The 12728-nt window shown below is 35.5% G+C and overlaps 2 protein-coding genes and 1 non-coding gene across 3 annotated transcripts; 1 reads left to right on the top strand and 2 right to left on the bottom strand.

The window, feature by feature from the left end:
• Positions 1-453: 453 nt before the first annotated feature.
• LOC145611019 (uncharacterized) lies at positions 454-8836 on the top strand. The gene is made up of 11 exons (XM_081666258.1): positions 454-841; positions 1962-2141; positions 3154-3235; positions 3319-3426; positions 3694-3852; positions 4316-4510; positions 4715-4805; positions 6587-6872; positions 6960-7082; positions 7891-8181; positions 8326-8836. Exons 1-11 carry the CDS (start codon positions 590-592, stop codon positions 8527-8529), a joined length of 1971 nt encoding a protein of 656 aa, XP_081522384.1. The 5' UTR covers positions 454-589; the 3' UTR covers positions 8530-8836.
• A 150-nt stretch (positions 8837-8986) lies between these two features.
• Positions 8987-12309, bottom strand: LOC145611220 (uncharacterized). Its single transcript, XM_081666516.1, has 3 exons — positions 12241-12309; positions 10770-11712; positions 8987-9428 (listed from the first exon to the last, which is right to left on the bottom strand). The coding sequence occupies exons 2-3, from the start codon at positions 11692-11694 to the stop codon at positions 9385-9387; spliced, it is 969 nt and encodes a 322-aa protein (XP_081522642.1). The 5' UTR covers positions 11695-11712; positions 12241-12309; the 3' UTR covers positions 8987-9384.
• A 37-nt stretch (positions 12310-12346) lies between these two features.
• TRNAD-GUC (transfer RNA aspartic acid (anticodon GUC)) lies at positions 12347-12418 on the bottom strand. The gene has a single exon. It is a non-coding gene; the product is annotated as a tRNA-Asp (tRNA).
• Between the last annotated feature and the right edge of the window lie 310 nt (positions 12419-12728).

Genomic DNA, 12728 nt, shown 5'->3' with positions numbered 1-12728 from the left:
TGTATTTTTCTACTACATCCTTTATCATCGACAATTTGACATGTGAACTGTGTTTTAGGGACTAAAATAAACAGAAATTTATACACCCTATTGAGTTAAGGATTTAATATTAATACTTGCAATTGATTACTAGTATCCAGTAGAGTAGTAGATATAAAAACAATAAGTTAACGTAAAGCTGCTAGATTAACTAAATATGAAGTAAAACACACGTGCTGGACGAGTTAGCCTACTCATTAGTGAGTACTTCGTAGTAATCAACTATACAGAGTATATACCAATGAGGTCTTAGCTTAGTGACTAAGCGCTTAAAAATCAGGATCTGTTATGTTATCCCATTTGTAATTTCCAATTGTAAGGTTGTACAGAGTATTGCCCCGTGAATCTAAATCGCTTGCTCCATCATTATTTCCAAACTACATCAATATAAGTGAGGTCATAGACTCTAGAGTCTAGACATCGGTTTGTGTCTTTGTGTCCAAAGCTCAAACGTAAACACCGCTGTATCATCATTTCAATAAACATTTGTAGAATCGTTCTCCCAATTTCCATTTCCCCCAAAACCCATTAAAATTTTGCAAAATTAACCATGAAAGCAGTAGTCATAACAAGCCCAGGAGGTCCAGAAGTACTGCAACTGCAAGAGGTTGAAGACCCCCAAATCAAAGACGATGAAGTTTTAATCAAAGTTGAAGCAACTGCCCTTAATCGAGCAGATACCATTCAGAGGAAGGGCTCTTACCCTCCCCCACCTGGGGCTAGTCCTTATCCTGGTCTAGAATGTTCTGGAACCATCCTTCAACTTGGAAACAATGTCACTCGCTGGAAAGTTGGTGATCAGGTTACAAATTTTTACCTTTTCTGCTTCAATTTTCCTATTATTTGCTATTCTTTGGAGTTTGGTGATTTGGGTTTTTATAATTTTAAAGAAAAGTTGTAATCTTGTCAATTTTTTATATGTGGGGGTGTTGATAAACTGGTAGTTTTAATTGTATGCGATTGAATTGATTAGTTTATCATGTTAATTTGTGCATTTTCTCTTTGCATTTGATATGGGTTATTTTGGATGGATTGTGATTAAATTTGGTTCAATAAATTGTTGATTGATTGATAGTGGAGGTAACCTAATTGTTATTATATAAGCTGGTTGTATGTTTGATGTAGCAGAATAATCAGTAATGCTAGAGATGAATTGCAGTTAGAGCTGGCCGAAAATCGTCCCTGAAAGTTATGATTTTGAATGTTGTAAGTCCAAAAGCTGGCAAAACCTAAGGAATCTGTATTAAGTAAAGCATGGATGAAGGGGAAGAGGGGGGATCTACCTTAAAAGAATGGAACCAACCCCAAAGGTGCTTGTGTTGGAACATTGTGGTATTTATGGAATTAATAGAGAGTATAATGGTGTAAACTAGGCATGTTGATTAGTATACCCAATAGTCTGTTGGTGAACAATTATAGCATTGTCAATGTAATGGTGGATTGCCTGATGGCCTCTTTTGTTATTTCGTAATAACTATCATTTGCTGATTTCTGATGCAGTTGTTCACTTGCTATTCTGTAAGAACATGAGAAATGTATCGCAGACATGCAAGACTATGACTGACCCAAAAGCATTGTAGACTTGTAGTTATCTAAATATAATTTTACTATTGTATTTATTTAGCAACCCTGAGTCATGAGTTCTGAGTCCTAGTACTATAGATTCATTTAAAAGTAAGTTAATTTTTTACAGCGGACTTCGGATGGTTTTACAAGTGCATGTATTTGATATCAGACTTGGCTATACTGTTATAAATCTCATTTGCTTCTGCTCTCCTTTAAAGTGGTAAAATGTCTAATCAATTATATCATACTTATTAAAGAATTTAGTACTTTGGATTGGAATTGGTGTTTGAGTATCAGAGTCTCAGAAGTAAGCTATCATGCTATATTGATGATGAAGAGTGTTTGTTGTAATGTAGGTTTGTGCGCTTCTTAGTGGAGGAGGTTATGCTGAGAAAGTGGCTGTTCCTGCCGGACAAGTTCTTCCTGCCCCAGATGGTGTTTCTCTCAAGGATGCTGCAAGTTTCCCAGAGGTGGCATGCACTGTTTGGTCGACTGTTTTCATGACAAGCCGGCTTTCAGCAGGAGAGGCATTTTTGGTAACTTACAAGGCTACTCTGATTTTGTATCTTTGTCAGTGTTTATAAGTTTTATGTGACTGTTATAAACTAAAGACCAGAACAGATATATTCGAACACAGAGCAAAAATATAGGTTGTAAGCTTGATTTTTGATTCACTAATGGCAAGGAATACAAGACAGTTGATACTTGAGGTTATCACTCTCAAAAGTAACTTAAGGTTACAAGTCTCCAACAATATCTCAATTCTCACATAAACATACTACTATTCCTTCTTCTTTATATATACTCAAGCTACAATTGTTCACCTACTACAGCATTAAAAATATTTGCCATTCACCTCCCTTTAGCAGAGATTCACTACAGGGCTTTTGATACACCTCCACTTCGTGCTTCATTGATTATATTTGTCACCTTCTGCCATCTGGACCTCTGATACTGCTGTTTCCCTTTTGTCCTGTTTCTTGCGCCTGCTGTACACCTGAATGGGAGGCTTTGTAGTGACTGCTGCTTAGTTCCGTGACTCCATAACAGTGACCGTATCCCTTTCCTACATTCTAAAATGTCTCAATGTACAAAAATTTGTTTCAATTAGGATTCTAGGCTGTGTTTTGGCTGTTGCCCACATGATTAAATGAGAATGGAGGTTCATATATAAATTTCAAGAGATTCTAGTATCATCAGATACTGTGAAGCATTTAAATGACATAAGCTGTAGGAAAATGCAATTGCAAACATGTGATTTGCAGTTTTCTTACTAATTTCAAATCCCTTTGGAATGTTTTGATGAATATATGTAATTGATTTTCATGCTACACGGGAAATACTTGATTTTCTTTTGTCAAAAGGTCTGCTGAGAGAACTACCAAAGAGAGTTTTAAGTTTGCTGTCAAATTACCATCTTCTGATATCTGTTCATATCATTAGGTGCTATCTCATTTAATGATTTGTTCATAAGCTTTCTTTCTTTGAAAGTGGCTGATGAACTATTCTTGTAATTTTTGATTCTCTCTACAATCACTATGTTTACAGGTTCATGGGGGATCTAGTGGCATTGGTACCTTCGCTATTCAGATAGCTAAATATTATGGAGCCAAAGTATTTGTAACAGCAGGTTGACAGACTTAAGTTGTATTTTTTGGAGAATCGAGTGGGTTAAATTAAGCTTAAAGGTCTGTTATTTGCTCTCTTCTCTAGGTTCTGAAGAAAAGTTGGCATATTGTAAAGATCTTGGAGCTGATGTGTGTATCAATTACAAGACAGAAGATTTTGTTGGGAGAGTAAAAGAAGAAACAGCTGGAAAAGGTATTATTTGTGAGGATCAGATCATATATGCTGTAGTACGGGGTATTCAAATTGTTTTTTGATGTCTGAAACCTGCTTTGTTACCGATCTATTGTTTCACTTCCGTTTTGTGATGTTACATAATTGGCCACGTTCTTATGATTGATATACTCTTCTTACGACCCAGCCAATGTCTGGTACAGAGAAGTGAACTATTTTGGCAAGGGGATAATGTTTCCCTTTATCTTTGCTATCTAGTAAGAATAATTGATTGTATTGAACAAACAGGTGTTGATGTTATATTGGACAACATGGGAGGAGTTTACTTGCAGCGAAACATTGACAGCTTGAATTTTGATGGACGGCTTTTTATTATTGGCTTCCAAGGTGGATCTACCTCACAAATCAACCTTGCAAGTTTAGCAGCAAAGAGACTCACCGTGCAAGGTATGCAGATTTTTTCTACACAAAGCTGGCATTCTATTGCTCTAGAAAGTTTTGTAGGAATTTCTCTTAATCACAACACTGTTGTATTTAGCAGCATGATCTCGAACATCCTACCTTTAAGCGATAGACAAATTTTAGGAACCTCATGTCCCACTGGAGTCTCCATTACTTTCGAGGATTATGATAGTTTCCTGCGTATGCTGGACCTGTTCAATCTGTTGGTCAATGTGGAGCAGGTCTAGTTCTGTAAAGAGTACATAACCTTAGCTTAAGAAAAATTAATATACATTTTACAACATCCTGTTCCACCTATAAACCCTTCTAACATTTAATTATGTTTTTCATTTTCACCGCCCACTGCAAAGTCTACAATTGGCATACTTATTAGTTTGGACAAGATAAGATGATTTAGACTCCTGATCGACTGTTACATTGATCAATAACGTTTCACTACATTTTTTAGCTGCTGGCCTGCGGAATAGAACTCCAGAGAACAAAGCACTTATTGTGAAGGAAGTAGAGAAGAATGTGTGGCCTGCTATCAAAGAGAAGAAGGTGAAGCCGGTAATTCACAAGTACTTTTCTCTCTCACAGGCAGCTGAAGCCCACCAGCTTATGGAAAGTAGCAAGCACATTGGCAAAATATTGCTTCTTCCATGATAGATGAGATGGTTCTCCCAATCAGCCTCGACAAAGAACAAGTGCAGTAAATATACCCCTAGAAAGAGTAGAAACAACCTTAATGGCCGATTGTTCTAGCCGCAGTTCCATTGTATTATGTTACATTGTTGAGATTTTAATGGTTTGTTTACTTAAGAGTTAAGATGCTTATGTGACATATATGTTTTACTTGTACACATAGTGGTGTTTTGTGTATGGATTGTTACAAACGACTATATAAGTGTCCTTATTTCTCAATTCAAGCTTGAGGAAAAGGCCAATTCAAGCTTGAGGTAATTTCATGCCACGAGACAAAAAATGTCGCCCCATTTCTCATTCAAAAATTCTTATGCAACATTTATTTAAGAATCAACCCCCTATTATAAGATCTTTTGATAACTACAAAGTATATGATTGTGTAGAATCTTGTATGATTTCATTATATAATCCAATATGATTTCATACTACTTATAATCTTACTACATTATCTACCTACATGGGTTGTATGATTGAATTTTTTTAATTAAACATAAAAAACGAAAGAAATTAATCATAAATATTGAAACTTTATTTTGACTTTTTTGAAACATGTTTTTTTTACTACCTCTTTTCATATTATTTGCAACGATTGGATCATTTTACTTTTTTATTTTACGTCAAATCGTTGTAAATAATACTTGTATGAAACGGGTAGCATTGATGGACAAAGCGAGTACGACTGTACGAGTAATAAAAATCAGACGTGATGATATGGTACACGTGATTAGCGAGGCTTGACCCATTGCCTAAATGCCTGACATTATTTCTATCAATTATCAAACTATTCAAAGTCTCTTTTCCCCACATCAAGTCTGAACCCCGCTTCTATTAAATTGCTTAAATCTTTTTGATCAATTACATTTACTCACTGCAATTTGATTATTGATTTTCTGCAAATCTATCAAAGTAAGTCCTTACTATTCAATTTTTTTTATTTTTTTTTGCAATTTTCTGTATTTCTTTGCATAATCACTAAGCTGGTGCTGTTTCAGTCATTTACTTTTTCTGAATTAAAATTTTGGTTTTGGAACTTTCTGGATCTTGCATATTTAATTATTTCTGGCTTTAATTTTGGTGTATCTTATAAAGATTTAGATTGTTGGGGTTTAATGTAATAATGAGCTTGCTGTATAATTAAACTAAACAAATCAAAGGGTTTAATATATTTTTTTTAAATTATTTTTGTGTGTGTGGGTATTTTACCATGATTCTGCAGATAATTTGGCTCAATTGTTTGTATTTCACCATGATTAATCACAATTTTGATGAATACAAGTCAAATGTGTGTTTGGGTGTTTCGAATTTGCAGTAGCAAAAACTGACGAAATTATGAGGGGTGTTTGTTGTATTACCTCCTCTATTGTGGGAAATTAAGATGGCAGTAAGCATTTAGACACATGAGAAGCTATTACTGATAAAGTAATCTTTGATTTTCGTAATTAATTCGTCGTTCTAAATTCGATTTATTCAAGCATTTAGCTCATGCTAGTCATCTTAAATGATCAAGTTATACCTTGTTATTAGTTTTTGGATAATGTTATCAATTTTCTGCTGGATTAGGGTAGTTGTTACATTGTAGTCACTTACTACCAGTGAATTAAGTGCTTGTTCGGATATTCGTGAATAGCAATTATGGCAACCGACAGTGTAACTCTTTGGGATGGAGGAAGATTATGGCAAATTGGTAACCTACATTTCTTAAAACTGGAGAAGAAAGTTTGAAAAGGGATATGATAGTTGTAATTTGTAAACTTTCTGTAGTGTGAACTTGATCTTGCCCTGTATGGTTACTTTCAGAGCCTAATCGGATGATTAACAAGCAAGCAATGATATTTGGTCTCTGTTTTTATGGCAATATATTTTGATTCTGAACATGTTAGATATCGTTGATTATTCTGATATACTCCGCTTTTGCTTCTAAGTTCAGTACACCACCGCTCATTGTAATATCATAAAGTGAGTGCCATAAATTTGAACTACGGTCTTGATGATGCTTTGATTTCCATTTAGCAGGTCTGCTGTGTGGATTCTCATAAATCCTCAAGATGTTGCCCATGTTGGATTTCACTAAAATGAATCGTGGTGAGATCATCATAGTGGGAAATGCATTTTGTGTATTGCTCTCACTGCATTTCACGATACAACTTCTATCACAGCATCTTTTTTACTGGAAAAACCCTAAGGAACAAAAGGCTATCATTGTGATTATCCTCATGGCTCCCATATATGCTGTTGTGTCTTTTGTGGGTCTGATGGATATTCGTGGCAGCAAAGCATTTTTCATGACCTTGGAATCGATCAAGGAATGTTATGAGGCTTTGGTAAGTTTCTTATTTGCATAACTCCTAATGATGTGATTTGTTAGCTTAACTACTATAAATCTAATTTTCCCCATTAATTTAATGCAGGTCATTGCTAAATTTATGGCATTAATGTATAGTTACTTAAATATATCAATCAGCAAAAATATAGTGCCTGATGAAATCAAAGGAAGAGAAATCCACCATTCTTTTCCAATGACACTATTTCAGGTGAGTTTATATACCGACAGTTTTTCTTTTCATAATTGAATATAAATACATAAAGGACAGGATAACAGGACTGTGAAGGTGTTTCTCAAGGCAAACAAATTGAATCCTACTGAGATCTGTTGAACTTGGCAGTTTTTAAGCAAGCAAACTTTGCACTTGGCAGCCCAGTCTCTCTAAGTCTCTTGTAGTAGTAGTATTGAAATTTGCAAGTTGTTTTCTAAGCTAAAATTTTCATGATGCCGTACTAGAATGTTAAGTATACCGAAGCATAAATGTATAACATCGACACATTTCACACATAGCAGTCTTGTTACAGAAAAAAGCGCGCGCGCACACACACACACACACACTTTGTTTATGTTATTATAAGGCATCTTTTGTAATAGATTTAAGCTAGGACTACAAGTTAGTGCGTACTCCGATTGCTTGTGGGTGAGACACATCATACTGCAATATATTCAATACCACCTTCACTGCCGACACCATAATGTGCATCCTTCTGCTTTCTAGGTCTAGTGAGGTTTGGATTCATGCATGCATCGGCCTTTATTTAGTTGTGACTGTTAGAAAGACCATGAATATTCTGTTGAGATGATGACTTCAAAGAAAGTAATATGGAAATGGTAGCATATTTTGTGTAAAAATATGATCAGGAATTGGCTTGTATGGTTCCATGCATATTTGAACTTTCTTAAGCATATATCACAATTAGAACAATCCTGAATGAGTGTTTGATAAGGGTCAGTTGAATTTATTAACTTGATAAGTTGCTTGCTAAGTCTAATGCTGATCTGGCCTGCTAATGCAGCCTCACACTGTACGCCTAGACCACCATACACTGAAGCTTCTGAAGCTATGGACATGGCAATTTGTCATGATTCGGCCAGTTTGCTCCATCTTAATGATAGCATTACAACTTGCTGGGCTATACACCACTACAATCAGCTGGATTTTCACAATAGTCCTCAATGTTTCAGTATCACTGGCTCTATATTCTTTGGTGGTCTTTTATCATGTGTTTGGTAAGGAACTTGAACCACACAAGCCGCTTGCTAAGTTCCTATGTGTTAAGGGCATCGTCTTCTTTTGCTTTTGGCAGGTAAAACCTTCACAAATCATGTTGTGTGTGTATCCATCAATCTAATATGCTGGCTTTTATGTAGCAATCTTTTTGTACATTAGTTTTTGTGCTAGTCCACTTCAATTCACACAAAAAGCTCATTCATTGTCTTAATATTGTCAGGGCATTGTACTTGAGCTTCTGGTTGCTGTGGGAATTATACGATCTCGATATTCCTGGCTGGATGTTGAACATATTGAAGAAGGAATCCAGAATGTGCTAGTTTGCTTAGAGATGGTTGTGTTCTCTGTTCTTCAACAATATGCTTACAGCGCTCAACCTTACATGGGAGATGTTGGTAAATGGAAAACGAAGAAGAATGAATGATGAGAATAATCAAGTTTGGTCATTATTTATTAGTTTGACCTCGGTCGACACATGTAGCTGAAGAAAAACTATTGGGGTTGTGGCCCTGTATTTTGCAGTATTATAGGGAGAAACATATTGCTAGAATGCTATCATATTGAATATTTTGAAGTAATATGGATGAATTGAATAGTCTAGTTGAATCTTAGGAATTGCTCCTTATGTATCAGAACAATAACGATGCCTATAATGAATGTAATAATGTACTGCATTATTTAACAGATTAGAGGCCAAGTAACATACGACAAGAATCGTTTGGTTTAGTTAACTTAAACTCCCTCCGTTCCAAAATGTAGCTCACACTTGAAATTGGTGCAATGCCACAAAGACTAAGGGTAATCATCGAGATTGATTGATGTCCTTGGAAATTTTCTTTAAACGAAACATAACCAAAGTATGAAAAGGAAGTTTGAAGTTTTGTTTGGGACAATTCAAAATACAGTTTGTAAAATCATTTTCAGATGGAGGGAGCATTTAACACGACTCGCTGCTCATCAAAATTGCCAAGTAATAGGATAACATTTAGCTGTCAAAACATATTTACAGATTTTACACATCTCTTGTACACATCATTGTGGGGTGAAAACAAAGTTCCATACATCCTCTCTTCCAAAGAGATCTTAATACAAAACTACTAGTACAACCACATCCACAAGATGACGTCGACAACTATGGAGAGCAACAGCACAGAGATGACACCACACTCAAGAGATGTATGTATGTGACATGGAGTTAGCAGCGAAGGGCAGATGCCACAATTGTTGGCCGAACATTTGACACAGATCTTGAGTAGTTTGTGATGCAGACGAGAGAGATTCAGTTTTCCACAGTGTACTCCAGAACAGGACCTTCAGTGTTACCTGAGAAACATATAATGCCACTTGTATCAAGATAATAACAGGGTCACATCCTAAGAGAATAGAAATTCCTTCACACAACCAGATAGAGAACCAGATGATGTGATGGAAAGGGATAGCAGCTCAATAAATCAATCAGATATTCCTAGTGTATCCCTATAAGGCTATAACACTACCTAAAGAGTACTTTCTCCATTAAAAAGATACTGTCACATTGCTCGTACCCCTCATAACTAAGATATTAATATTATACAGACTTTAACTTAACAGGAATACCTGTATTATAGCATGATTTTCACCTCCCCATCACTCAAATGAAAGAGTAATTAGATAGAACAACATATTGATAAGGATTTTTATATCAACTCAGCTTCATCTGCCTTAATCTGGCAGAGACTTTCACCTTCCGTAGCAATCTTCACATTAGCAAACATAACTACAATATACTAACATAGCCACATAAGACTAATTTCATCACTTTCATGGCTGATATAAATATTAAGAGGCAACTCGCTACTGCACTTGCACATAGTCAGGAATTTCGTTTCAACGATATTTATCAGGTATTTGAAATCTTATAAGAGGATAGCATGAGCTAAGAGAGGGGAATAGTGGCAAATGGACTTGAAACTAATCCTCCATAATTAGCTGCATCATGTCAACAAGTTAATCAGTTGATTCTCTCAAAAAAAAAAATTGATCAGTTGATTGGCCTCAATTAGAATTATAAATGCAAATCAGGTTACTCATCATGTTAAGTACAATCCTCTAATAATGTTCCCAAAAAGATGATTTGATTTTCTAGTTCAAATTTCTAATTTCCAAAAAAGGCCTTAATTTATGAGTATTTGTATACTTATCAGCAGGATTAGACCTCAGAAAGCTTCAGTTATTTTTCCAATTAAAGGCAAATCATTTGAGAAATATAGCAGATTTTAGGCGGAACAATATATATGGGCTCGGTACAGGGAACAAACGGTGCTCATGAAAAAAACTAGCTGTTTACTGAAATTAAACAACTTTTGTGGCTCAGTGGAAGAAAATAATGGTGTTACTGGACATCTATAACCTTCATATATACATAAGTTTATGCATAATTAGGGTGGATATAACAAAGGCCTTCAGCTAAATTAATGTCATTCCAAGGAAATCCCATGAATGACATTAGTGCCCTGATTAATTCATGTTTTGTTTACTAAAATTATACACCATTTGTTCACAGATAGACCATTATGAAAAGAATGTAATTCAGAAAGCCATAACATGACGGGACAGAAGAAGGAAAATGGAAAGTATCTGATACATATATCCTCATAACGGATACAAGGAAAACAATGCACTAACCTTCTTGGGGTATTTTAGAACCTTCATAAGAGAACAGACGAATTGCATTTGAGTAGCTTAATCCTGCAAGTTCTTCTTTACTCATCTCGAGCAGAGATGCCACATAGGTAAGTACATTATGAATATTAGCCGGATGATTCAGCATTTCTTTTGGCAATTCTGGTGTTTCTTTCTCAACTTCTAACACGTTACTGTTAGCCCTCAAATGTGGATTCTCTCCTAGTGCCTGCAGTTCAGGAGTAAGGGAAGGATCACCTTCCACTAAGTACAACTCACCCAAATTCGACTTAGGCAGGGCATCAGGTGCATCAGTCTCGAGCAGGATTCTATCAGAAGGCACTGCCTTCAACATCTTCTTCGCCTTTTGTGATTTCATTGACATAAGAAATCCAGACAAGGAAAAATAAGCACCAAGCCTTGCTAATTCAGGGACCATCTCAGCAGACCCCAAGTAAGAATGAAGAATAACACCATCAGGAAAAGGCCCAGTAGCCTTCATCACATCAAGAAGGTCACCAAAGGCGCGAACACAATGAACAGAAGCCGGCCTTTTCAGTTCTTTCGCTAATTCTAGCTGTTTCCTGAATACTTCAACCTGATCATCAAAATCAATCTGTTTCCCCCGTGACCCTTTATCTAAACCAATCTCCCCAACAGCTGCAGTAGGTGTAGACTCAAAAAACTGTCTCAAAATGGTAAACCAGTTTGTCGTCCTCTCAGGAACAGACCATGGATGAACACCAAAACACGGAACAACAGAAGGATAAGACTCACTCATCTGCTTAACTAAATGCCAGTCCTTCTCCGAAACCCCATTAACAGCAAAATGGGCAATGCCGGTATCAACAGACGAACGGATTAATCGTGGGGTGAGGCTTAAAATCCTGGGGTCTTGGAGGTGACAATGTGCATCAAACAGTTTCATCGCCTCGCTCTAGGCAACCTACCCTCACAATCAAACACACAGTGATGTACTTAACAATGAAATTATCTGCTTTCTAATTAAAATTGATCCAGCTAAAGCTACCTAGCTGAGTAATCATATAATTATACTGCAAAAGGCTAATTTAGCCCTTAAATTACATATTTATGATGAAGAAACACAGAAAATTGGACAAACATTCAAATGTAATATATCATCAGCCAATTTACAAGAAAGCAAAAATTAACTAAAAGAAAGTTTCAGCATAATCTTTTGGCACCATAAAGAATGAAAAAGCTAAGATAAAACCCAATTCAACAATTTTTTTGGGGTAATTTTTAAGTGAATAAATTCAGCTCTTTAGCGAATTAATACTTGTAATCTTGCATATAAAAAGTAAACGCAATTCGTTTAAAAACTGAACTGAACATAATACAGAAAGTAAGAATAAAAATTATCTAAGTTCATCAAAATTCAGCTTAAATAATATAAGTAAATAGAAATAAGATATAGAAAATTTTAGAGTTAAGTTGGAATCAAGTAATTTACCTGATGAATACGAGTATAACTTTTTGATAACCCTAATCTCAGGTTTATCTGTTTTTGAGTGGATTACAGAGTTCAAGTGAAGAACAAAATTAAAATTAAAAAAAAACGCCGTTGCCGGGGATCGAACCCGGGTCACCCGCGTGACAGGCGGGAATACTTACCACTATACTACAACGACTTGATTGTTCATCAAATTAAAATTTTAATCCTTGTTTAATATCAATAGTTACTACAGAAGTACGTTTTCATGTTATTACGAGAATACGAGTACAGCAAACAATATTAATTATCCCCTATCTTATAAAACAAACGCTTATGAATAATGTCAACTATATTTGTTAGACCCTTATAATGTCTATTTATATATATATGTTATTTATATAAATACTCTTATTTATACATGAAAATCACTGACATTATTTTCTTTTTGCGCCTTTTTTCCCTATCTTTTAAAAAGTTAGAGATTACTCTAATAAATATCGTTTGGA

Source organism: Chenopodium album, chromosome 24 (assembly GCF_948465745.1).
Source record: "Chenopodium album chromosome 24, dcCheAlbu1.1, whole genome shotgun sequence".
NCBI classification, from domain to species: domain Eukaryota; kingdom Viridiplantae; phylum Streptophyta; class Magnoliopsida; order Caryophyllales; family Amaranthaceae; genus Chenopodium; species Chenopodium album.
The sequence above is the reverse complement of the archived record's forward strand: the minus strand, read 5'-3'. Positions and strand labels throughout refer to the sequence as shown.

Bases quoted from the DNA above. Each gene is read 5' to 3' on its own strand.
- LOC145611220 (XM_081666516.1), bottom strand. From the start codon at position 11,694: ATGAAACTGTTTGATGCACATTGTCACCTCCAAGACCCCAGGATTTTA. The intron at 9,429-10,769 runs GTTAGTGCATTG...TATGTTTCTCAG, and splicing joins TTCTAAAATACCCCAAGAAG to GTAACACTGAAGGTCCTGTT.
- LOC145611019 (XM_081666258.1), top strand. From the start codon at position 590: ATGAAAGCAGTAGTCATAACAAGCCCAGGAGGTCCAGAAGTACTGCAA. The intron at 3,236-3,318 runs GTTGACAGACTT...TCTCTTCTCTAG, and splicing joins CAAAGTATTTGTAACAGCAG to GTTCTGAAGAAAAGTTGGCA. The intron at 3,853-4,315 runs GTATGCAGATTT...TACATTTTTTAG, and splicing joins AAAGAGACTCACCGTGCAAG to CTGCTGGCCTGCGGAATAGA.